Genomic DNA, 26,814 nt, shown 5'->3' on the forward strand with positions numbered 1-26,814 from the left:
TTTTAACTTTTTCATCTCTAACAATGAGATTCATTTATTCAAAGTGATTTTGGTTTTTGTGAACTTAAACATGCCATCTGAATGGAGTTATCCGCTTTCAATTCCTTTACAATGCATTGATCTTTGCTTACGATCTAGGATTACGTTTTAAGGCACTATGCAAAGCACTACGTACAGATAATTTCAATTGGTATCCTCCAGGTAATGAACTCTTAACAAACACTACATATAAATACGCTATATGTACAAGCTAAAAAGTGAGGGAGCATTCAGCTCCTTTGTTCCGATAACGGTGATATCCAACGATATATATTCGACATATGATTCTTGACTAGCACTATTGCACGCCCTCCGACGGCGGCATTTGATTGGGATCATAATAGAAGAGACTGGGCGACCACGGCCTCTGAGCTCCCGCCTTCAATTCGGGATGTGAAACTGCCATCTCCTGGCAGCCGCAGTCCTGGCCCCCATCCTTACCGGGACCCTCGCCGGGGAATTCCTGACCCACCGCAAGGGCACGCAGAACAATCAGGTGCGGATTGGTCACATCCACATTGGTAATAACTCCGGCCTCGTGACGAAAACTGTAGAATCGGTTCTTCAAATGCCCATCCATGTAAATCTGGAAAGCAGAGAATCGTTTAAGAAGCGTTTTCTTAAATTTACAGGACTTTTTCATTACCTCATATCCTGCTATAGCGCGACAGTCCTCCACATTCCATCGGACGTAGAGAGCTGTGTCACCCAAACCGCAAACACCTGTGATTTTGACGGGAAAACTATCGCCCGGTCCACCTTTGTAATTCGCTGTTTTTGCCTTAATGTGCTATGGTATTTAAATGAGTGAAGATTATTAGGGAAATGGATATTATCGAAGGCAATGGGTGTCTAACCTTTGGTTTGGCTTGCTTGTTGCCGAGCACACAGTCCATGGCATGCATATCAACGATGATCGAGTCTATAAAGTATTTCTGCAAAAAGATATATAAGATAAGATATACAAGATAACTTGTAAGCTCATGGTCTCTCACCATTTCGCACAGTGGATCACACATTGCGGAGCGCAGGGTATTGGAAACCGTCTTGCACTCCTCGTCGCATATGAGAGCGCGACAGTGGCAGCACAGGCATCCTTGTTCTTCCTGGGGACACTCGTCATCGCATTCCTCGCACTTTTCCAACGGACAATCTTCCGGGCATTCCTCACAGTCGAGCGCGCACTCTTCGCATACATCATCCTCGCAGGAGTACAGACTTCCATCGTCACCGCATAGCCCACAATCCTTGAGAGCTTTCCGGAGGAGCTGCTCGCAGAGGTTTCTCACATCGGGTGGCAGAGGTCCTTCGGGCAACAGTCCAGTACGTGGACCCTTGGGCGGCGGGCTAGGTGACTCCTTTTGGGCACAGGGATCTAAGTTGTAGGGGAAGTCTGCCCAGTCCGTTTGCTGTGTGGTCCAAGGAGGACAGGACACCATTCCTAAATATGGACACTCAATCTTTTCGGATTTCTCCTCTTCTTCCGGTGGCGCCGCGACTGTAGGTCTCTCACAGATTTCCTTCAGTACTGTGGTGGGTGTTTTTGGTTCTTCGCCTTCATCGACTTCCTTGTTGATCTCCTCCGCAAGAATTTCTTGCAGTTCCTTGTCGATGAATGCTTTAAGAGATTGACACAGATCCGGCTCTCCAGTTGCTTTATCATCGTCCTTACAGTCGCACTTTTTAGCATCCTCGTCGTCCTCACAGTCGCGAAAGAAGTCATCATCCAAGCCATCACCCGAACAGGTTAGTGCATTTCCAATGTCAAAGAAAGGCTCCGGGCACTGACAAGGTTTCATTTTGTCCTTTTCCTCCGGAGATTTTGGCGGTTCGGGATCTGGTGGAAAATCCGGATCCAGTTCGAAAGCATAGATGTCGGTTTCAGGGATCTGAGGTTCCGCCGGCGGCAGGAAGCACTTGCAGAGGTATTCCTCCAGCTGATGGAAGCACTCGACTCGTTGGAGCTCCCTCTTCGACATGGGTTTTTCGTCTGGTTCCTCTTCCCCATTGCGATCATGTTGCGTGGCACAGCACTCATCTAAGGTCAGAGGTGGTGGGCTTGGCTCATCCGCTGGAGCAACTGCATCCTCTTTTTCCGATCTCAGGAGTAGTGTCAGTTCCCGGAAAAGCTGTTGGGTCACGCAGGAACGAGACACGCCGCAATCGCACGATGGACTGGTGAGTTTCTCCATCAGGATCATGATGCGCTCTTTACGCGAACAGCAGGCCATCCCGCATAGATCCTCTGGTGTCTGATAGCCAGTGCCATCCTGGGCACTTTGCATCCCCCGAAGGTCGTCCTTCGAAGAGCACTGACATTGCTTGCTGACACACGTTAGCTTTGCGGGTTCCTCCGGTGGAGTGTCATCGCCTTTGCACAGGCAACTAGCGCCAGAAAGACTCCTGTGCGTATGAAGACTGGTCTGGATGGGATCGGACAATTCGGAGTCGTTATCAGAAGCATCACAGTCGCAAAACTCATCGCGACCCTTAGCGCTCACTTGCCTAGAACGGGAAGAGGGACTGGGGTCGAACTGAGAGGTCTGACAATCGTTGAACTGGGCAAACCCGGATGGATGCTGTATTCTTGTGGAGGGGCATGGCACAATCTGAATCTGTTCTGCGCCCTCGGTGCACTCCCGATCGGCCAGGCTCGACACAAAGCCCTTGGCGGTCTGATGCTCCGATCCGCATAGGCAGGTGACCTTGCCGACAATCGACTGGGATCGTGTGGTGGCCGAGGTCTCCTCGCCTACCCCAAAGGAGAGTTGATTGCGCGGGCTTATCACCCTGGAAGCACTTGATTTGGATGTCATACTGCGATAGTTTGGGTGGCTCTGAGGATGTGAACTCATTGAAGGCTCCTGATCAGTCTGGGTAGCGGTGTAGGTACATGGAGGACTTTTCTCTTCTTTGGCAGGGCAGCCTTCACTCTCCGGATCCTTTAAGGCGGACAACCAAGTGACGCCACTCTGGGTTGGAGGATAGGGTTTACTGGACAGACTGGCTAAACTCTTGGAACGACCAAGGCTGGCTCCTGGTTTATGCAAGGGAGCGATAGTGTTCGAACTCTTAAAGGATTTGGTGGGGTCCATTGCCCTACTGTAGGATGGACCGGTTACCAAGTTGCTTTGGCCAGCCCAGTATGGTGGGTTGGTGCCACAAGAGCAGGGATCGAGCAACTCCTTGGTACAAGCTGTTATAGCACTCTTGAAGGAAGCGGGCTCTGACTTCTGGGAGCAGGGCTTCTTTGAGCTGGGTTTCTCCTGATGACCCAGCCCACATGGGTGGCCTTTAACCGCTGGTGGATCGGCGGACTTGGACCTCTTCAGCGAGCATGAGCAGGACGGCCCATTATCCGGGTTCGTGGGCGTGTGGTGTTTCCGGAGAAAGGAGTCCTCCGTCTGCGAAGGCTTGGCACGTGGGTCTTCACAGTCAGATTGTTGCGACCGTTGGGTGTTCGAGGGCTTCCAGTGATCTCTCAGGTGGGATAGCTCGGTTTGTTGGTGGCGGGAGTTGGGGTCGCTGTTGGAATGTCGCTCATGGTGCATGTACATCAGAGCCGGGCATTCTACGGATGAAATGAATGGGAAAGAAATACTTAACAAAGACATTAAACATCAATTATAGAACAAAAAGTTTCCCTAAGTGTCCCCCATATTTGTTTTCGAATCACAACCGATTGAATAAGGTAAGCGACAAAATAAAACTCCCAAAATCGTACCACTGTTTTCAAAATGCGTGAAAACGATTTCAAGGGTCAAGCCCGGGAAGGAAACTTCATTACAGAAAGTTATCAGGGAAAGTTAGCACGCATACGTTATTGTGGCTATTAAGGCTCGAAAAGATGAGCGCTCTTAACCGATACCGAACCGATACCGATACCGAAAACCGTTTCGGCTCGATTCCCCGGCTAGAACACACATGATTCGATTCGATTAGATTCGATGAGCAAACACATTTTATTCGTTTGGATGGCTCGGGGGTACGAGCAGTTCCTTGATCTCCGAAAGTCGGATCTCGCGACCCCGCGTAATGTCCGGACGGGACCACATTTCGGCGTGGTACAACTCTAGGAACTTGGCCTCCGCCTTTTCGCGGCACGGACAAAAATCGAATTGGGAGGTCTGGCTGCAGACCTCCCGATCCTCGAACTTCGTGAAGATTGTGCCGCGCTGTACGCATCGGCAAACCTTGACATTGGTGTGCTGCTTGTTATTGTCGAAGGAGCGTTTCTTCCACGGACACATGCAGCAGCCACAGTTGCCGGGGCAAAACACATTGCCATCCTCGTCCATAATGGGACTGGGATCGAAGCGGCAGGGCGAACAGTTGGAGAACTCCTTGTTTTGGGGCAGTGCAAGGTAGTACCGCTTGCTACCCGGCGGCCGTTCTTGCGGCGGCGGTCCCATCTCTTCCTCCGGTTGCGGCTCCAACAACTCCTCCTCGCTGGACAACAGCTCATCGGACTCCTCCGACTCGCTGGTCGGGGGTTCCGGCTCTGGGGCAGAGATTACAAGGTGCTCCTGCGGGGCCGGTGGCTCTAGCTCCGCCACTGATTCTTCAATTGGCAGTGGCTCTGGTATGAAAATGGGCTCTGGTTCGATTTCCGGCACGGCCAGGTAGCAAATCGAGATCACCTCCCGTGCCCCCGGGTCGAGCCAGCTGCGACACGTGGCCGGAGTGCAACGGTTACAATGAGATGTTGAATCCCCACAGCTTCCTATGTAGACCGTACTGGCTGACCTATCGGTCAGCTGGCGCGATTCACATGGACGAAAGTGTTCGCTGGCGGATTTACCTGAGCTGGGCTTTGGACCCCTTGGAGCGGGACGCGAACGCTGCTGCAAGCGGCACTGACACATGGTCTCCTTGCGTTGCCTGCCGACCGGCGGCTTCTTTTGCTGGCACCTGGCCACCTTGCCGCTCTGCGGATTGAACTCCAGCGGCATCTGGACGGTGACGGGTTTCCCGTGCAGCGGACAACCGGCGCGACCCTTCTTGGGGTCAACCAACCGAGCGGTCAACTCCAGGGTGACGGCGCACGGCTGATTCCAGCCGGTCGTGTCAAAGTTCTTGAGTAGCATCTGAGTGGCGTTGGCCGCCCGTTCCAGGGCCTCTCGTATCGCTGCCGGATCATCCAGCTTGCACCGGCTGGTGACACTACGGCCCTCCTTCGGCGAATCCTCCCCCGGGCCCTGGCAGTCGAAGAAGAAGTCCTGTTCGCTGCGCGTCTGCTGGAAGTTTTCGCCCTTGAAAAGCAGTCGGGTGGAGTCATATCCGCGAGTCAATGTCATGGAGCTTTGGTTCATTAACCGACCACGCGAGTAGTCACTTTGAGCGATGCTCGGATCGAAGGGCGGATTGGAGCGTTCCTCGTCCATCACGCTAAAAGTGCTAGAACTGTTTTCCCCAAATCAAGCTCTGAACTCACATTAAATTTTTAAGTGTGTGTTGCCTGCTCGATTGTGTCTAAAATACTGACTCCGAAGGGACCGAAAAAGTGACAGGAGCGAAAAATTGACTTCACTGCCTGCTAGTCTCTTGTATGAATTTATAAAGTTTCAATGGTTTATGAACATTTCAACCTCTTGGTGTGTAGCCAAAACAAAGCGAACGCTTATTGAGTTACATAATCCAATTTAGTCACCAATGAATTTCGAAAAAAAAAAACAAATGCCGTTGATAATTTCACAATTCACGAGTTTTGTTAAGGTTCCTGGCAATCGGGACATACTTCGTCCTTGTTGGACCATTTTACACTCGATCTCCTGCTCTTCGAAGTGTTCTGATTTCCATGTGCATTGCATCCACAGAAGGTGCCAATCGACTTGGGCTGGAAGATGTTGACTTTGACCTGGCCGCTCTCCGGATTCAGTTCGATTGGCAGCTTCAGGGTCACTGGATCGCCTATCAGCTTGCACTGCCTGTCCTTCGGGCAAGGACACTTGTCGTCCGTGTGTAGACGGGCACTGACCTCCAGGGTGGCCGGATAGAAACGTGTCATCAAAGGACGAGTTGGCACGCAATCAGTGCCTCCATAGCACCTCAACAACCGCTGTGTGGCGGTGGCTGCCCGCTCCAAAACGGCTCGAATCTGGACGGGATCGTCAAACCGAGGCGCTTGCTTGCAGATCACTTCATCACCACCGCCCACTTCCATCTCTGGAGTCTCCTCATCGTCACTACGGCAGTCATGGAAGATGTCTGCGTCTTCAAATTCGCCAATCATAATGCTCACGTTCAAATAATTTTGAGTAATCTGATACCTATATGAGTCTGCCGCTCAAACTACTGTCTACTCTATACAGAGAAAATAATCTCAGGGCACTATTGATGTAATTCCCCTACTGTTACTCATACCTAGATCCCTCGAGATGTCTCAATCCATCATCTAAAGATCTTGCATATGGTATCCCCCATAGAGACCAAAAACAAGGGACAGTCAGTGGTAATTTACATTTATGTATGGAGTATTTACATCGAAATAAAGGCTATTTGGCACCCCTGAACAACGTCGAATTGCTCCTCTCCACAGGAATGTAGACAGTGCAGCAGAACTCCGATTCCGCCTTCTGGTTGTGGAAGAGCAGCAGCCTTGTGTGGATTCGCCTCTCGATCTGCTCGAGAAGCGCCGAAGATGCGGGCTTAAGGGCCAACTTCAAGTTTTGCACACAGTCCAGAGCGGCCACAAATCCTTCATAGCTATCCTGCGACTTCTCATGACTCTTTTCTGTCCACATGTCCTGCAGGAGTTCGAGGCGCTCCCGGAAGTCCTCTCCGTCCTCCCATAAGTGAAGAAGACGCCTCCGGAAGGCGGATACATCAAAGAATCCGTCTACGGCGCCCTGAAGCAGATCCACGAAGCACCTGGTCCTCAGTGGCATCAGGAGCAGTCGTTGCTCCACACCCACATCGGCCTGTGTTCCACTCTCCACGGTTTCTGGTTTAACTTGGACCTCCTGCTCATTGCACTCCGCCGTGACCTGTACCTCCTCTTCCAGGCTTTTTAGCTCCTCCGTTTGTACAATTGACACGCTACCTAGAGATTCCCAATCAAGATTAACAACTTCGGCGTGAAGGGATTGCCGGGATATTCCCGATCTGGCCGAGTGAGCCGAGTGAACTGACAACAGCGAGTGGAAACTACCGCAGGAGAGGCTCTGCTGAAGCTGGAAACCCAGAGTTCGATGTGATTGGCGCATATGCGCGGGGTAAATGCGACGGAAGAGGAAACGCCGCATTTTTCGCTGGCGATTGTGAGTACTTGAATGCTTCTCCTTCTTTGCCCGCCTTTTGCTTTTCTTATTGGGCTCTGGTTCTTGCTTGTGATCCACAGGATCAACCTCGTCGAACAGCTGCATCATGGAAGAGGGCACCTCGCTAATATTCTTCGCCTGCTCATCCGCTGCTTGAATTACCTTCAGATCCGCCGGGCTATCCAATCCACCAAGGTGTAGTTCTAATTTTTGGGCTGATTGGCCAGCTAATTCCCGGCCCTTTGGATGGCATGTGGATGTCTGGACACTAACATAACTGGATTTCTTGCTGCTAACGAGATCCCTTACTTGACATTCCAGACTTTCCAAGTCGACCTGACCTTCTAGACTTCCTCGACATTCTTCAACAACCTGATTATCTTGACTCTCTTCAATTCCCTGGCTTTCTATACTAGTCACAGTCGATAGTCCTGTCTCACATAATCTTTCTGAAGAGTCATCCTGGACCGTAGCCCAACTGATGCCTTCTGGTTCCGGAGCAGCTGGCTTGACCGGCTTTTTGGCTTGTAGACTCACCTCGGACGGACTCTGTGAGAGGAGGGTATCGGCCAGCTGCTTCACACTGGACGCAATCGCTTGGAAGTCCTTGTGTAGGGGTAGACCAAAATCACGACCCTGTAAAGGCATTTAGTAATAAGGTTTCAGTAATATTGGAAATAGTTTGAGACTCACCTCTAGATCAAGTAGTGCCACGCCCAGTCCCTGGCTAGCGGCCTGGAGGTTCGGCACCTCATCCTTCTTGGCCCGCTTTGCGGGACTATCATGGAGTTCATCGGCCAGGCTGTAGCCCTCGGGGATAACACCCAGCTTGCGTTCCAGCAGCTGGCATTGTTCGTCCTTGGTGCGCAGCTCGTCCTCCAGGCAGCGTGCCCGCTCCTCCGAATCCTTCATCTGGGTCTCCATCTGGCGGATTTTGTTCTCCAGCGTGCCCACCTCCTCTTTCAGCTCGCTGTTGGTGACCTCGATGTGCAGGTACTCCTTCTTGATGTTGAAGATCTGAGTGCGCAGTGCATCCGTCTCCTGTCTCAACTGATCTTCGGTGTTCTGCTGCACTTTCTTGGCAAAGGTGAGGTCATCCATCAATGCCTGGCTCTTGCGCCTCTCGTTCTCCAGAGCCTCCGTCAGGGGCATCTTGTTCTCCGCCTCCACTTCCATTTTGGCCATCAGACTCTCCAGGCTGCACTGTAGTGTGCGATTCTCGGTGAGCAGGTCACGGTGCTCCTTGGTCATGCGGACCAGGCAGGTCTTCAGTGCCAGTTCCCCCTCCTCCAGCTGCTGGATCTTTTCGGTCGCTGCTCGGGAATCCTCGCGGAGGCAATCCTGCAGTTGGGCTATCTTCTGCTTGAGGCTGGCCTCCTTGGCTTGGTGGGCCTCCTCGCGCTCCTTGTACTGCTGCTCCAAATCCACCCAGTGGGAGTCTGCCGTTTCCATTGCCTCATAGTGCCGGGCATTTAGCTCTTTCAGTTGGCCACGCAGGCTCTTGACCTCTTCCTTTAGGTAAACGATCTCCCGACCCTCGCCGGAGTCGGTAAATCCCGCTTGACCGAGGCCAAACTCCGCTGTTTGGATCTTGGCACTGGAGTCTCGATCCTGGTGCATAGAAGAGGTGTAGCCCGAGGAGAGGCGGGGGCTGGCTTCCGAAGAGGACATCTCGTTGCCCATTTTGGCAAGTGATAACAAGCGGAAGATCAGGAGTAAGGGCAGCGATCTTCGCAGATCCTGAAGCTCCTTTCTGGCCTGCTTTCTTTCGGCCTGCAGGTGCTCCAGTTGGGTTTCAGCTGCTGCAAGGTCCTCGCGAAGGATTAGTACCTCCGCCCTGCAATCCTGGTACTTGGCGCCCAGTGCTTCCTTGCCAAACTCCAACTCCACGTTGCGCTGACGAAGAATTTCCAATTCCACCTCGTTACGCTGCAAATGGAGTCGTGTATCGTTCTCGGCCTCCTCGAACTCACACTTGGCCTCCTCCAACTGTGCGTTTTGCTCGATCAGCAATTCCACGCGGTCCGCAAGCTCCTTGAGATCCTTCTCCAGCTGCAGTTCCCGCTGCAGTCTCTGGGCCAAGTGCCGTGCCTGGGTCTCGCCACTGCTCTCGTAGATCAGCAGCTTGCCCTCCAACTGCTCCAATCTCTCCTGGTAGAACTGCAGGTGCGGATGGGCAACGGGGTTCGAGGGCAGATCGCACTCCACGAACACTCCGCTCTCGCTGAGGCTGCTGCTCTGCCACGAGCTCACCTGGCTGCAGTGCCTCTTGCTGGGCGTGGGCGGCGCTGTGGGCGTGGCACAGTTGCTATACGGCTGAACTGTGGCTACGATCCTATGGTTGTGACCTTGACTGTGGCTGTGACTATGCGCTGGATTGTGCCTTCTGGGAGTTTCCGTCCGGTTCTGTGTGGATAGGATGAAAATAAGACTTGAATTTTAGCGACCTCGTTGTTCTCGTTGTAAACAAGTAAGGGTAATGCAAATAGTGAGTTGGGACTCAATAAATATAATATATGACAACAACGTCTGAAAGGTTTTCCACGAATAACTGACAAACATTAATGTGCTAGCTATGCTGTGGAGTTTCTGAATATGTATAGGGGCTTAGGGGCGTTACACACCTGATCGCCTGGCATCATGGCATCCAGATCCAGTTGCTGGACGCACTGCAGCAATTGTTGCAAGCAGCGCTTGTCCCGATCCTCCAGCTGCTGGGCAGACTGCTCCAGCAGATCCTGCAGACTCTGGCAGTGGCCCTCGCAGGTGCTCTCCATCTAGATCGAAACAGATCGGATTGGGAATGATGCGATTAGATATAACCCGCTGATTAACAGTTACTTAGGCAAATTAACACTGGCTTAATGCTCCACTGCCACCACTGACACACTCTCATGTGCACACCAATCTGCGTCTAATTTCACTTTGCTGGCTGCTCGAATAATTACTTTTGGTTGGTTATTGCAATTAGACGAGTGAATTGGATTTTTCAAGCTGAACGACTTCACTGCTGCTTGCTGTTGGCTGTTGGCTGCCAGCTGAAACTGTTCGGCTCTAGAAATTAAGCGTACCGAAACTGAAAAGCAGCAGAAATGATTGACGGCTTAGGGCATCGAACTGCGGATACCTCTTAGGAAAGTTTATAGATAAATAAGCAATACCGCTCTAAATGCATTATTAGCCCCGAAAAGTATTTCATTGAATGAAGTTCAGCTTTTTGTAACCACAAAATATATCATATTGTTTTACTCCTATTCTTAGGGTTTATAAACGAACTAAACGTTCATTAGTTAGTTAGTTCAAGGAAGGTGTTTTAAGCTAAAACTTCAAATTTCAACAGAAATTACATTATTTCTGAGCTTCCCTTATCTCCGATATACCTTTATTTGCTCCACTTAATGGTCACCACAAAGGTGCGGAGCCAACAAAGCCTTTTGCTCGATTTGGTTGTCTATGAGTAATGACAAAACACTCATAAGTATAACAAGATTCGTAGATGGCATCCACTTAGGGCGCTACCCTTATAAGTAGCGTTTTAAGCGCTTCAACACTGATTTGGCTAAAACAACTCTTAGACCAAAGCATCTACATGGCCAAGAAGCAATACTAGCATGGAGAAAATGGTAGGCGTTGATCACAGATCGCGGTAGTGACATAAATTCAATGTGCAGATGGAGTCACTTACGATTGGAAAGTTTAACCACAGTTTTCAATTCCTGAATATTTTATAACACAGGCTAATGAGTTAGCCATCAACTGCGGCAGCTCCAGTGAAACAATTTCAATTGGAAAATAGAAAGATTGTTGTTGCCGTTAAACCAAAACAATTTCCGTGCTGGCTTAGATGCCAAACAAAACTAAATGAGACTCCAGCACACCAAGTTGGCCAACAACGCTAGCTTTGCTCTGAGCCAACTCAAGTCGGGTTCGAATGAATGGCTCAATTCATTCATAAAACAACCGCCAAGTGAGCCAAGTGAGTCACTCGTTCGAGTGGATTCGCAAACTGGTCTTCGAGTGAATCGTGCTCTGTGGTGGGGGTGCCGTTTGCCTACCTTATCGCTATCATCTTCCAGCTCGAGTATGCGAAACTCAAGGAGTTCATTCTGCTCCCTCAGTTCGCTGGCCTCGTCCTCCAAGCTCGACTGCTTCTCCTCCAGCTCCTTGATGCGCTGCATCAGCTCCCCGATCTGAGCCTGCTTCTTGCCACTGCTCATGGCCGCCTTCTCCGCGGCATCCAGCTCCTGTTTCATCAGCTGCACCTCCGTCTGCAGGCGCTCGTTCTCCTTCTGGTACATTTCCGCTTCCTTTTGCAGCTTGTCCAGGTCCTGCAGCTGCAAGAGAACGGGGGTGGATTCGGATAAGATCTAAAGGAAACGGTTCTGCAAACGGTGGGAAAACTATCTAGGAAACTATCTTCAATTCTGCGAAACGTTCTTTAATATGGGGATTTGGTCCTGAAACCCTTTGTTTAACTATCCCACAACATCCAAACTCAATAAATATTTACTTTTCACATATTATCCTTTTATGAGTATATCTCATATAGCAATCTAAAAAACACAAAGATCGTTTACTTTATCTATAGGTAATATCAGCGTGCCGTCTATATAAAGTACACAGCAATTGTAAACCATTATAAATATTTTATAGACATATTTATATGAACTCAAATTGAGTTAAATAAAATATTACATTTATTACATAAAAGATTTTTTGTAACTTGTAAAGTATTGAAAATTCCAATAACTAAAAATCCAAGTCAACATAAATAATCTCGTGTTTATTTTGGAAGCAACCGAAATATTTCTAAAGAGTTCAAGAGTTATTAAGAAGAAAACATAAGTATATTAACTGAGAGATCTAGCGTTGGTTGTCTAGTTAAAATAACTCATTAGCCATGGGCTATCATTAATCATTCGATTTAAAGCCAACTTCTCATGCCCGAAATCTGATGGACTTGTGATGCATTTTTAAAAACCAACTGTATGTATGGGTATCTCTTGGCTAAGACCCGGTACTTACTGTCTGCCAAATCACGCCGCTGTCGGATCCGCTGGAGGGCGGCTGCGGGCTAATGGAGGGCGGGGCCGAGGACAAGGCCGAGTCCGTGTCCGAATTGGGATCCTTGGGAGGCAGGGAGGGAAAGCGGGGTTAATCGAATGCCAGAATTTCTATGTTATGACTCACTCACCTTCGACTTGGCTGCTGCCGGATGGCTGTGAGTGTGGCTGTGGCTATGGCTGCCTAGCAGCGTCGTCATCCAAGTGGTGGCCCTCATCTCGTCGGGGGCCCTCATCCGTGTAGGAGCATCATCCAATCCATTCGGCTGACTGCTCTTCATTGTTGTGCGCATCTCGAGCGCTGATTTATGTGCATTTTTCGTATTGTTGATTAGCTCAATGTTCTTGAGTTGGGTTATCTGCGGGAAATGGATGGGGAAAAATTAGAAAATGTCGTGCCATAGTTACATTTATTCACCACTCCATCACTCTCTATCACTCCATTTACCCACGTTTTCTTCGGGCGACCTGGCCCAGAATGGACAAAGCAATTAACAAAAGAATCTGTTTTTTATCTGCTGTTCGTGGCGCGTACATATGTGTGTGCGTGTGTTTTATGCTATATAAAGAGGTGGGGGATTGGGGGGCCACCAAGAACCAAGAACTTTGAAAAGAACGCTCCGCTTTGCGGTGTGCTCTTTACATGTGTGTTAACAGTTATGACTTGATTTCTTGCCACAGACACACTTTTCGCCTAAAAAGCGCCCGATCATTATTATGGACAGGTACAGGTTGTTTTGATCCGGACAATGGGTACCACAGTGGGTCCCAAAAGTGGGTTCAATGACACGCTCGAGAGATCGGAGCAGAGCGGTGGGGAAAGGTGCGTTTCAATCGCAGATTAGCTGGGCCAAGGCACCCGGCCTTATCCACTGTATCCACTGTATCCACTGCACCAACCATGATCCTGGTCGTGAATCACGAAACTCAACGCACTATTGAATTTACCATTCAAAAGATTTCGCTTTATCGCCGGGTCGCATCACGACTTTCATGGTCACGATGCCATCCATCAGGCCATCCAGCTGTCAGCTAATTAGCCTCTAAGTCCAACGCCAACTTACAAACTCAAAAATCAAGCAATTCAAGCCGAGCCCACGAACGCAGTTCAAAAAGCCAAATCACTTTCCAATCAAGCAACGCCCAGTTATGTTTTACTTTCATGTCAATCGCATGTTTTATATAACACCCATAATAGCAGTGTTATTATACGCATAATGCAGCATTATGCTAATTTGTGGGTAAGTATGTACACATGTGTGTGTTTGGGGCCGGAGAAATCATTAATCAATTGTGAAACGAGCTATAGGCACGTATATTCCGTATAGCCAAAGGTTTCCAGAGAGCCAAGTGCGTTCAGTGCAATGACCAACCGTACATCGCTTCATTTCACAACTGACCGCACTGGGAAAAATTTGTGTACTTCAGCAACATTGAGTTGATCTTTAGATCATATAGTCTTGACTGCACTAATAAAGGTTTAAAGTCTTTAATAACTATCTTGAGATCTTCACACTTATCCATATATTGCATGGGAGATTGAACGATGTCACTTTCGTCCTACTAAGAATCAAGTTATTGGCTTAGAGAAAGTGTTGATCAGTTATGCTACTCTTAGAAAGGTATTAAAGGCAACTCCGTCGATTAGTTGCTTCCAGTGCAGAGAGACACTTATATGATACGTGAATATCCAGGGTCTGGGCCCAAAATGGAGTTGCCTTTGCTGAAGCATTGCTGCTGGCGTTGGTGTCGCATGCCTGCACGTCTTCGATTGAAATTATCGGCTGGCGTGGAGAGCCGGGCTCCGAGATTGCCCACCGATAATGGCCACCAGACTGAGCCAACCGTTATGGTAATTTCTTGGATCGATTCCAAAAGAACTTTTTGCATAACGGCCGGTTAACGAACTCGATCAACGTGCTCGGGGCGATTAAGCAAGTGTCTGAAGCTCCGGGACCCAATCACAGAGACCCATTCCCCCGCTTCCAATCCACTCACCTCGCCTGAGTTTCAAGTCGGATTATTCCGGGGGACTTTTTGATGGCTCTATTGATGCCATATGCAGATTGCGCTAAATGCAGCGTCGACGTTGCGAGACGGAGATGCGCCATCGGGTCGATTTCAAACGCTCGATGGATTGTTTGTAAATCTGTCGGCAGACAGCCAACCTGCTGAGCCATATACGATGCGGACCCAGATACAGAGATACCCCAGACACTCAGATACTCAGATACATAGCAGACTCGGAGACTCGGATGCACATGGGTGTGTTTATGTCTCGCTGTCGGTTTGTTTGCACAAGCCGCGGGCCAAGTGATTGTGATTGTGTGAAATGATTTTCCTTTCCGCAGACAGGTTTCACTTCGATCGGTGCAACTGCCACTGCAACGCCATCCACTCCATCTGCAGCTCCAACGTTCCGGGTTCGACTCCCCCGGTCCGTGGACGTGGACGTGGACGATTACGTGTAACAGCATCAAAAGGCATCGCCGGTGTCTTACAAACAGCCATGGCCACACTAACAGCATCGGGATGCCTTCGACCTGAATTCTGGATCGATCTAAGCAATTGACCGTATGCAATGACATTTTTCACTTTATCTTGAAAATGAAATTATTTTTATCGTCGCTAACCATTTTATGCAATTCTAGAGCTATTCGATTGACCCTAATTGTGTGTACCAACTAGTAGGCATGTATATTTTCTTATATTTGCATTTGGCATTGTAATTCAGGTTTGGCTCTGCACAAAGGCACTGCTTTGATTTGATCTTGCGAAAGCGAAAGTTTATATGCGCTAATGAATTATATTGTATTGCAGATGGTATTTGGTGTATAGGGTATATGGTATATGGTACATATATGGTAAATGGTATCGGCAGGGCCAGCCAAGCGCAACTGCCCGCCGATGGGATAAGTTAATTGAACTAATGAATGGACTTGCGGGGCCCTGTTGACATATATGCATTGTGTCCGTTAATTTGCATCGATATCGCCCATCGAACCCATGGATTATCCGGGGTTTCCAACTGTGGCGATAGCCGACTTCCTCAAAGTCCGACTGCGAAGTCCGACTTCAAGTCGAAGGCGAATGCGAAGTCGAAGCCTTTCCCTTTCGATCTGAGATACCACAGAGAGGTAATTATTCATCCGTCGCGGCCTCAACTGTTTTTGATGATGCCCCCTTTTGTGCTCAAAAATTTGCAAGATTTTATAGACGCTGTGTGGCAGAAATGTCAGGCAGAAACCACTTTTGATATAGCCGATTGATAGTTAATCACCCGAGATGATCTTTTAATGGTTTTTGAAAGTGGATTGAATTGGGGCCGATAAGCTCCAGTTTTCGCTTTTCGGGCAGCTTACTACGCATTATAATTTATAATTTAATAAGTGTGTTTTGCGATTGGTGCCAGCTTTCGTAATGAAGTTTTATATCAATACTTGTAAACAAGTTCGGCTTCGAAAAATAACCAAGTTTTACAAGCAATTTGCTTTACAGAGAAAAGTTGTTAACAAAGATATTGAAGTTACCGAATCTCTTATTGTATCCAGTGTACAAATAAAGTTTAAATTGGCTTGAAAAACCGCCGAAAATCATTAGTATTAACTAGCGTTCATTTCGAAGAGCGGAAACACCAATCTAAACAGTGAATAATGTCTCACTTGATTCCTTTCCCTTTTTAAATGGAACATCTTCGCTGGGTGAATTCTCGAGTCATAATCAATAAATTAGGCGCCAATTTGAGAGCTGTATAAGCAATACGCCCCACCATTCCATTCCCATAAATCAGATTTCCCACACGAAACTAATTGTCTATGGAGTACGCGTCGTATGAGCAATACCCGTGAAATGTGAAATGAGTAACAAGTGCTACCAGAAATAGGAATCACTTAATGGCTTAAACTATATAGTATGTATGTTTGTACGAGTATATATTTGCTCTGGCTTTGGCAGTGGTCAATTACCTTGACATCCCTCCGGTTGTAGTAGTAATCCATTGTCAGGCGTATTTATGCATTATTCCCACATATGAAGGTGTGGATTTTGGCTGACAAAAAACAATTAACCGCAATTTTCAAGTTTTCGTCTCTTTGATGGCGAATAGTTTTCACCGTGGTAATTTCACTAAAACATCGAAATTTATAGACACATTCCGGCAAACGATCCGCGATTTGCATATGGTTCACATTTCCATTTCACACACCCCTTTTTTTCTCTCTCATGTCGTTTACTTTTCTAGTTTTTGTTGTCTGCACAGTTTTTGTGTTGTGATTACTTTGCATATTGGTCGACTAGCGTCTTGTTTTAGCAACATCATCATCACAATCATCATTACCATCCCATCCCATCCAATTCCATCCCATAGCTTTTACTGTCGTTTGGCGATGGCAAAGGCGATGGCGATGGCGATGGGAAGTTGGGGATGACTAAATTTTTGCAGGCGGCCGCGGCGTAGTCATACTCGTAGCAACGTATCGTATTTAAAATAGCGTTAACATTTTAAAAGCTTTTCACTGACCCCAATTGGTGGTGTGCACACACACTCCCCACAACCACACACTTTTTCCTTAAAGACTCTTAACTTGCAGGCGAGAGTGGTGGCTAGGTGGCTACTACACAGGCGAAAACATCAATCAATAAGGTGAAAAGATCAATATGCATTCAGCAAATAATGGCACAACGTCTTATTCACTACAACACTTTGGCTAATGCAAAGCTATTCTGTTTATAATGTAAAAGCATAGTAATTGTCTGTTTTTAGCTCTTAAAGGTACACCTTTCTTCAGCCACTGAAATTTTACCTCTGCACTTTTCTTTATTTATTACTCACAATAGTTTTTAGCCACATTTTAAACTGTGCAGTTCCTAACTGTTTGCCTCTCGTAATAACTACATTTGCAAAGTGTCAATTTAACGTTCATTTTGTCACTAATTATAACTATTTTTTTATTTTAAGGTTACCAGCAATGTGACTTTTCATTTCAAATGGTGCCCCTTTTGGGAGTCGTTAAATAAATAAAATCTTTTATGGGGCAGTTAATTGCGCACACACTTGAATGTCTTCCCAGGTTGTTACCCTTAAAAAGGCGCTAATTTAACGCTGTTGGGGTACACTTTTTATCTGAGTGTATTTATCAATGCCGCATTTAGTTCTTGCTGCTGCTGGATGACATCGTTGACCGATTGTTGATGATGTTGCTGCTGCAATTTGCTATTTTGCTATGCAAATGACTGCTGACTGCTAGGAACTGGCGCACTGGCCGACATCCGATCGCGGATTAAAGAGATCTAGCAGATGCGAGCCCCGATTTCGATTGCGAATCCGATCCACACCCATTCCAGATGATACGGCTCGGTGATCTCGGGATCTTGGCTCTGCGACGTAACCAATTCTCGACTACTTTGGCGGCAATAAAACAATTACGAGATATAAAACAGGCGAGATTAATGAACTGTAAAATCGAATTCGATCACTGGAACGTAGTGCGGCTATATGGCCACAAATTGCACGTTGTTCGCAGAGAGAGAGAGGAAAGAAGGGGGCAACGGTGTGAATGGCAATTAATTTTGATCGTTTTTGGCATGTTTCACTAAACTATTATAGTGTAAAGTCGGTGAAATTATGGTTTCGTGTGCGTTAAACAATGCCAAAGAGAAAGACAAACTGCGAATCGGTTGTCCTATTCAAAAGGGAACGATTGTTTGTGGCGGCATGTATACACATCAATGTGTGGCATTTGGTTCCTTCATTTTCGGCATAGAAAATCAGACAATGCACCCCGATACACTGCGATTTTCATTAGCGCCTCTTTCAAAAACCACGCCGATTCTGGGCCGCGAATTTCACCTGATTATACACCGCTTGAACTCGGATATATACCCATTTGATTTGTGCACTTCACTGGCTGTATGCCTATAGGATTTTGGTACTATATAGGGGCTCATATATTACTGAGACACCTGCGACACCTGCGACCGCTGCGAACTTAAAAACCGAACTGACGGCCATTCATGCGAGCGGTAAACTCTCGAGCGGCGGGAGAGAAAGTGAGTGAGTGAGTGGTGCGAGAAACCGGCTTGAAACCGACCGCTCCACTCTCTTTATCGCTCTTTCTCTCTCGCTCCCGCCAGCGATCCACTTGCAACACTTGCGCTGCTGCAACTGCAACGCTGCAACTGCCACAGCAGGTTTTTTCTCACTTTTTTCCCTTTTTTCGTTTTACTTTTTTTATGCCCACCGCTTATCGACGCGGCGATTGTTGTCTTTGCCATTCTCATAACTAACGCAAAATTATATCATAGATCATGCCAATAGTGCATAACCACCGGGGTAAAGGATACAGATACTCGGGCACCAGACACCAGACAGAGACAGCAGACAGATACATAGATACACTTGCATCCCGAGATACAGATACTGTATCTGGCCGAGCTCTTAACTTTTAACCCGACTCTCCGGCAAGTTCAAGTGCTCCCACTGCCCCCACTCCAAAAAGCTAAAATAAAAAAGGCCAAAGAAACTAAATACAGACTCACCTCAGGTGTAACTTGAGCCTGGCGTATGGGATTTTGCTCGGATATATCTGTATCTGTATCTGGTTCGGTTTTAGCTTTTGTTTCTCCCGCTGGCTTCGTAGTGGGTTTCTTTGGCTTTTGGCTCGTTTCGTTGGGGTTCGTTTTGGGTTTCGTCGTCGCTGGCACTTTGGCTTCATTCTGCTTCAGCTTCTTGGGACTCTGCAGTGCCAGCAAGTCCTTCCTCAGTTGTCCTATATTACGTTCTTTGGTCTTTATTTCCTCTAGCTGGAACAGTAAGATGCAGAGATTAGTTAGCACCACACTGCACATATGCAGTTTAGAGATATACAATTATATGAGCAATACGTTTTCATCCATCTGCAATACTGCTGTATCAACCACAATTGGTCCCATATTTCTACAATCCAATGAGGGGTTTCTCATTTCCACCAAATTTAACTTGAAATCAATGTGTATACCTTTGCCGGGACTAAACAACTTGCTGTGAATGTTTTTATGTTTGATGGCGAATAAATGGCAGGTAACCTAAGTGCCTAAAGAAATGTATATGGGTTCGCCAATTTAAACTGAACACTCTTAGTAATAACGAGAAATGGAAGTGTTTATATATGATCGGTAAATCAAAACGATATAAAGCTGATAATATGAGTACTTTATAACTGCTAGTTGAATATGACCTGTTTTCTTGCTGTGCAAATTCAAAATGCACGTATGGATTTCAATGGTGGTATGAAAAGTTGCCCGTCCGCTTCTGAACCGCCGGGTTCCGTTCCGTACCGCTTACCCCTCCCCCTTCCCCTTCCCCTACCTCTACTTCTTTCGAGCCAAGTTTTGGTGACCCGTTAGCAGCCGCTACGCACAACTTACCAAACGTGTTATTTCAATTTTGGCTGATTTCTGTATGTGAGTCAATCGGTTTTCGTACGCGTTCTTCAATTGCCGCATATCGGCAGCCTTGAGTCTATCAGCCTGCCCCATAATCTGCAAGAAATGGTCGAATCATACATGTTTGCGTGTTGCCAACTTTTAAGGCTCTTTTTACGGGGCTCCAAGCAGCGGGAGATTCCAGAAGCAAGTTAATCCATGCTGTTAGTTTGCACTTTGCGATTAGGTCGCACACGTCCATTAACCAAACGAGACACAAAAACACACAAAATGCTACAAACAAAAACGGGAAAGGAAAGTTCTTGCCACAGTCGAAGAATCGCATACCCTTTGCAGCATAGCAATTTAGAAACAGAAGAGAAGTAGAATATTAAAAATAGCAAACACCCAAAGACTTTCACTTTATGGAGTTATGTATATGCCTATTTAAAATTCAACGCATATTCTGCGAAATTTTGAAGGGTACTAAAACCTGAAGTTAAAACAGTAAAGCAAAGAATATTTCTCTGGTAATCAGGTAATGCTAACTGAAGGCAGAGACTCTAAAAGGTCCTTAAAGGGTATGAAAGTGCAGAAGATATAGCATAATATTTGCTTAACGCCCTTTGCCGATATGGCAGGCATTAAGGAAATTGCTATATCAAAATTGGCTCTGGGTATAAAAACAAAAGTGACATCCTGCTGCTCAAACAGTTGGCATTGCAATGTTCATCCAGTGGCAAAAACACCTCCTGCTCCTAACCATCCTGGTCAATTTGGCCGGTGCAAGGGAGAATCACATTTCGTTGGATATGAAGGAGAGCTCCAACCTGATGGTCAAGATGAGCGAGGTCCTCTGCAAGGCTCGAATCAAAGTCCTGTTCGTCTACTTTGAGAATAAAACCTTCCACGAGCATACGGGTCAGATACTCAGAGAGGTGACCAAGTGCGACATATCATACATAGCTCTGAGGTGTGTTGATTATTTATTATCTTAATAATACTGAAAGGCGTTTACTAAACGAAATAACTACACCGCACTATAGATTTCATTACATTTTCTATAAGTATCTGCAAATTTTACTTTCAGGAATCAAAATAGTCCACTGGAGGCGGTCAAGGATGATGGCATACTCATGTACATGGTGATGATCATCACAAACATATCACAACCATTGGAGCTTTCACTTATCCGGAAGAAATCGGCTGCCAAGCACCGATCGCATGTTTTCCTCTTGGTCAGAGACTCGGATACCGTTTCCGATGCTTGGATGCGGGCCAGCTTCCGTCAATTCTGGAAGCTATGGCTACTGAACATCGTGATCCTCTACTGGCGAGATGGACGACTAAATGCGTATCGGTACAACCCGTTTATGGACAACTATCTGATACCAGTGGACAATAGGCCAAATGATGTTCCAACTTTAGAGCAGCTTTTTCCAAAGGCCATACCCAATATGCAGCGGAAGCCCCTGAGGATGTGCATCTACAAGGACGATGTGAGGGCCATCTTCTCCAGGCAGGGAATTATCCTTGGGACCGATGGCCTGCTGGCGGCCTATGTGGCTGAGCGACTGAACGCGACCATGATGATAACGCGTCCGCACTCGTATAACAACCACAATCTCAGTTCGGACATATGTTTCCTTGAGGTGGCCAAGGAGTACGTGGATGTGTCCATGAACATCCGTTTCTTGGTTCCGGACACCTTCAAGAAACTGGCGGAGAGCACGGTATCCCACATGCGTGATGATCTCTGCGTGATTGTCCCGAAAGCCAAGACTGCTCCCACTTTCTGGAACATATTTCGTTCGTTTGGCTCATTAGTTTGGATTTTAATTCTGTTTTCGGTTCTGGTGGCGAATGTATTCTGCTACATCCTAAAAACTGAAGTGGGTAGGGTTCCCATGGAACTTTTCGCCGGAGCCTTGACGATGCCCATGACCCGGATTCCGCTAAACCACGCGCTTCGGTTGTTCCTGATATTCTGGCTTTACTTTGGACTGCTCATTTGCTCGGCATTCAGGGGAAATCTGACCAGCATGATGGTGTTCCAGCCTTATCTGCCGGATATAAACCAATTGGGTGCGTTGGCCAGGTCCCACTATCACATCATCATTCGTCCGAAGCACGTGAAACACATCCAGCACTTCCTGTCCCTGGGACACCAGCACGAGTCCAGAATTCGGGAACAAATGCTAGAAGTTTCCGACACCCAGATGTACGAAATGATGAGGAACAATGACATAAGGTACGGTGGCGCATGTGGATCAATTTCAGTTATTTCCATTCCATAATATCTTCTTTCCCAGATTTGCCTATTTGGAGAAGTATCACATCGCCCGCTTCCAGGTGAACAGTCGTGTGCACATGCACCTGGGTCGTCCGTTTTTCCACCTGATGAACAGCTGCCTGGTGCCGTTTCATGCCGTTTATATCGTTCCCTACGGCTCACCCTACTTGGGTTTCCTGGACTCGCTGATCCGGAGTTCGCATGAGTTTGGTTTCGAGCGATACTGGGATCGCATCATGAACTCCGCATTTATTAAGTCGGGAATAAAGGTGGTAAACCGTCGACGCGGGAGTGGCAATGATGAGCCAGTGGTCCTCAAACTGCAGCATTTCCACGCCGTATTCGCTCTGTGGCTGGTGGGGATCGGGATGGCATGCATTGTGCTGGCCTGGGAGCACTTGACCCACAACTACAATTTGGCGGTAACAAAGCGGCGGCACTAACTATCGCATGCAACATGCAATGTGATGTGGATGTGGATGTGGATGATTGTGATGATGGGGCGTCCACTTACCTGGGTCTTCTCCTCCTTGTTTCGATTCGCTTCCTTCAGCACGGCAATCTCGTTAGTCAGTCTTTGGATTTCATAGTTGATGAGGCCATCGGCGGTCACATGTGTACCACTCGATTCTGGGCCCGATTCGATGGCCTTCTTTATACCGTTGCTCTTCTTGGCCATTTCCAGCGTGTGCTGCAGCTTCTTCACTTCACTCTTCCACCGACGACTATCTGCGTCATTTTGGGCCCTGGGTTAAAAAGGAGCAATCAGCTATTTTATATACTCTTCCATATATACTATCATTCTATATATTCTATCATATTTTAAGATGTTCAAATGACACCACCAATAATATTTGAATGCACTGTTCAATATTAAAATAAATAAACTGCTTGCATGTATACAAAGCGATATCTGTAAGCTTTAATATGCATTGATTACTTTGAATATATATTTCTTGGTTGACAGATTAAATTTCTGAGTTTACTGATTGTCAATCGTCACTTTCATGAAAGGTCAATTATGGTTTCCATGCACAACTACATTTAAGAAGAATGTATTGATAACTCAATTTAAAACGATTCAAAACATTTTGCAATATAAAATCGCACGATTAAGGTAAAATTCACTTCACTCTTCCACCGACGACTATCTGCGTCATTTTGAGCCCTGGGTTAAAAAGGAGCAATCAGCTATTTTATATACTCTTCCATATATACTATCATTCTATATATTCTATCATATTTTAAGATGTTCAAATGACATCATATTTTAAGATGTTCAAATGACACCACCAATAATATTTGAATGCACTGTTCAATATTAAAATAAATAAACTGCTTGCATGTATACAAAGCGATATCTGTAAGCTTTAATATGCATTGATTACTTTGAATATATATTTCTTGGTTGACAGATTAAATTTCTGAGTTTACTGATTGTCAATCGTCACTTTCATGAAAGGTCAATTATGGTTTCCATGCACAACTACATTTAAGAAGAATGTATTGATAACTCAATTTAAAACGATTCAAAACATTTTGCAATATAAAATCGCACGATTAAGGTAAAATACTGTAACACTTTTGAAATGGAGTTTCATGTCTATTTTAGTTATATATCAATGGAATTACCTTAAGGCCCTCACTGCACCGCGTTCTGTGATCAGACTGGACTTCAGTTCATTCACCTCCAGACGCAGTTGCTCCGTGAGGGCGTTTAGCTTCTGGATGGTGTCCATGTTCTCCTGCAGTTTCCTCTTGATCCTCTGTGGAGGTGCTGCTATCACATTTGTGGTAGTCACGCCACCAATTATTACGGGTCGTTCTCGATCCTTTTCTGACTTTCCCATTAGCTTCTGGGATCCTGTAGTTGGGCCCTTGTCGGCCTCGAAGGATTGAGTATCCTTGGGTCGCAATTTGCCGCGACAATGGAGCTGTATGCCCTCGATGCGGGTGCGCTTCTCCTGATTCACCGTATCCCCCACGGAAGTCAGGGAGCTGCTCAGTTTCTTCTTGCGTTTCAACTTATTCTTGGCCATCGTTTGCCAGTCTTCGATATCGTGCTTTCCCGTCTGGAAGCTCTCTTTGAGTTTGGAGCCGGGATCCGTCCGGCGGCCCACAGTCCCATTGTGGGGCGCCAGGATATGGGCGGTCCTGCTCATATTACATCCCTTGCTAGAGGTCGTTTGTGTTTGGTTTTCAGCCATTTTTATGTAACTTTAGTATATAAAAATGTTGCCGTCGTTTTTTTTGGGTTTCTGCTTTTTCAAGTACTGCATATGCGGTGCACTCCGAGCCTGCCGAAAGTCCCTGCTATACTTCACCTGGTCATCGTTGGATTCTCCTCAATCTGTAAACGAAATGTTAAAAATAAAGTATTCAATAATGTTGCAGACATCAGAATCACGTAAAAATAACCTATTATAAAGTGTATGCCTTGAAAAAGTATACAGAATTCCGAGTCTTTGCCCGCAAGGAGGTTGTTTCTTCAGAATCGCAAAGATTCCCCTTTGTCTGTCAGCATTTCAATGGCTTCTGTTTAGCCGTTGACTCTTCCACGCTTTTCTTCACTGGGTTGAACTAATCAACAAGTTTCCCCCATTATTGATTTCAGCGGAAAAGCTTTTTCCTTCATTTCGCCACAACGGGTCGGGCCACACATGAATGAAAAACGAAACATATAGGCACCCTGGGACTGGGAAATAGTTTACAACGCCAATTGCGTTGGTCTTTCCAAATAAACGGGTCCCGAATGGCCTTTCTTAATGACGTCATGTGGCGCGCCTTTTGGAATAGAACGGAATATGTACATGTGTTTTTTGAGGTTCCCCTCTGGGGCCTCTTTACACGCAATAAAACCGCTTTTCATTACTTTTTCTGTTCTAGAGCAGAATTCTTTGCATTGCTCCCACATCCGCCGCAAAGATTATAACAAAGCATCTATATATAATGTATGAGGTGCACACACGACACGAGAAGGCCCTCAGTTCATATGTTCATAGAATGCTCTCCGAGATTTCTGTCCGATCATCTTTATCAAGGCCACGATCTATATACACATATAGAGCGACAGATGTGTGTACTTAGCAACCTTCTGGCGCTTAATTGGAATTTGATTTGTTTTTCCAGCTCGATCCATTAGGTGTTAATAGGGAGGGATTTTAAGTAGGTGGTGCCCAAGTTTATTACTTCTTGGTTATCAATAGGGAAATATTTTTAGGCGCATGTTTGTGTGAACTTTACTATATAAGAGAATGACTCTTGGAATCATAAAACAAAAACGTGATCCATTTAAAAACCCATATTTCTGTAGAAATATTTATTTTGCGGTGTAAGTATACGATTTCATGATTCGTATTCCTATAGGCTGAAGCACTGGGGCTAATGATGGCTCTCATGTTGCATTTAATTTAATTAAATTTAAAACCACTACCCCCAGTCCACTCGTTAATAAAGTGTTTTTGGGTCGACATACACGCCATGGTGACATCACAGCCTCGGTGTCACCGGCTTGGATGGGATTGGTTTTTGTTCGAGCGAAGCCACCCACTCGATTTCCATCCACAGCCATCCACATGGGCAGATGAAAGTCTCTTTTTTGCTCTTTAAGTATGTATATTTTCAGTCATATATCAATTTGAAAATATTGCCAAACGATGAGTCGGACAGCCGTTGAGTGTACAGTCTTTTGCTCTTTCGGCTGATTCACTGAAGATCACGTATACGCACCATTAGCTTTGAAATCCTTGGGCGTCGTAGACCAACAGTTGGCGTGCCTCAAACTTCTATATGTGTTTATTTACTCACTCACTCACTCACTCGCCCGACGATGTTGTAATGTAAACAGTTTATTTACTGCCTGCTTGCCACTGTTTCTTGCAGTGTAATGACGTCAATACGTTAATTTTCAATCAACTTTTTTTTCGCGCACACACCAAATAGAATATCGTCGGTATGTGGAGCACTTCTTCGGCAATTGTTTAGCAAAGTATCCTATATTTTAGTTCAAATATTAACACAGTTCGTACAGGAAGTTCACAATAAGTTACACAGTAGTTACACAAGTTCGTCGGAATAGAAGTGAGTTAAGTTCGGTTCGTTTGGGGAGTATCCTAATTAGTTGCAATCAATTTAAATTGTAAATTAAAAGAAGTGTTCTATACTAGGTAAATTTCGTTTGCTCGGCGATAGCAGAGATCTTTCGTTTCGGCCGGACACCGATTGACTAACTCGGCCTCTCGAGCTTTCGCAAGCTCTTTCACATTTGCCTCCATTTCCATTTAATTAAAAGGAGCTTTGCCATTTACTCATGCACTTCTTGGGGTTACGAAGGGTGGGTGGCAAAGCTCAGTTCTATGTGCGTGCCCCAAAGAATGAACGGCACAAAGCCGGAAGAGTCAATCTTTTGAAAGCCGAAGATGTTTTCCTCCCGGTTCCCGTATTCGTAACAAAAACAAACCAATCGCGTGTTTATTAATAACCAAAATATGCACACAACCCGCCACGAATTTGGTCAAAATAACGAAACACTGAAATAAAAGGTGGCGCAAGTTGAGATTGATTGGATATTAATTCGGTATATGTATGATAGAGATATGATATGGCATTGATAACTCGAAGAAAACTTTCATGATAAAAAATTCATTTAAATTGTTATCTTTGTATAGACATTGTTATTAGTACTTCCGTATGATTTAAACGGATTTCTAAAAGTTATATCAGCACAAAGCATTTGTGCTAGTTTAGGTTAAAGTGCAAT

At 46.3% G+C, this 26,814-nt stretch overlaps 4 protein-coding genes across 6 annotated transcripts; 1 reads left to right on the plus strand and 3 right to left on the minus strand.

Annotated features, from left to right (window-relative positions):
- Positions 1-5,519, minus strand: LOC120453911. The gene is made up of 5 exons (XM_039638845.2): positions 4,841-5,519; positions 1,035-3,610; positions 897-974; positions 686-829; positions 1-625 (listed from the first exon to the last, which is right to left on the minus strand). Exons 1-5 carry the CDS (start codon positions 5,421-5,423, stop codon positions 338-340), a joined length of 3,669 nt encoding a protein of 1,222 aa, XP_039494779.1. The 5' UTR covers positions 5,424-5,519; the 3' UTR covers positions 1-337.
- Positions 3,478-26,289, minus strand: LOC120453910 (intracellular protein transport protein USO1). Of its 3 annotated transcripts, XM_039638844.1 has the most exons (12): positions 25,785-26,287; positions 23,688-24,405; positions 22,570-22,801; positions 19,766-19,879; positions 18,899-19,162; positions 12,493-12,720; positions 12,324-12,425; positions 11,354-11,632; positions 9,923-10,075; positions 7,992-9,704; positions 7,836-7,934; positions 3,478-3,610 (listed from the first exon to the last, which is right to left on the minus strand). In XM_039638844.1, the coding sequence occupies exons 2-12, from the start codon at positions 24,260-24,262 to the stop codon at positions 3,596-3,598; spliced, it is 3,774 nt and encodes a 1,257-aa protein (XP_039494778.1). In that variant the 5' UTR covers positions 24,263-24,405; positions 25,785-26,287; the 3' UTR covers positions 3,478-3,595. The 3 variants fall into 3 exon arrangements, with proteins under 3 accessions (XP_039494778.1, XP_039494776.1, XP_039494777.1); XM_039638842.2 differs by lacking the exon at positions 3,478-3,610 and having other exon boundaries at positions 6,485-7,934; positions 25,785-26,289; XM_039638843.2 differs by lacking the exons at positions 3,478-3,610; positions 19,766-19,879 and having other exon boundaries at positions 6,485-7,934; positions 25,785-26,289.
- Positions 5,663-6,339, minus strand: LOC120453913. The gene has a single exon (XM_039638847.2). It carries the CDS (start codon positions 6,269-6,271, stop codon positions 5,750-5,752), a length of 522 nt encoding a protein of 173 aa, XP_039494781.1. The 5' UTR covers positions 6,272-6,339; the 3' UTR covers positions 5,663-5,749.
- On the plus strand, positions 20,488-22,553 carry LOC120453912. Its single transcript, XM_039638846.1, has 3 exons — positions 20,488-20,735; positions 20,853-22,013; positions 22,075-22,553. Exons 1-3 carry the CDS (start codon positions 20,488-20,490, stop codon positions 22,496-22,498), a joined length of 1,833 nt encoding a protein of 610 aa, XP_039494780.1. The 3' UTR covers positions 22,499-22,553.
- Positions 26,290-26,814: the final 525 nt, after the last annotated feature.

This window comes from Drosophila santomea, chromosome 3R (genome assembly GCF_016746245.2).
Source record: "Drosophila santomea strain STO CAGO 1482 chromosome 3R, Prin_Dsan_1.1, whole genome shotgun sequence".
Classification (NCBI taxonomy): Eukaryota; Metazoa; Arthropoda; class Insecta; order Diptera; family Drosophilidae; genus Drosophila; species Drosophila santomea.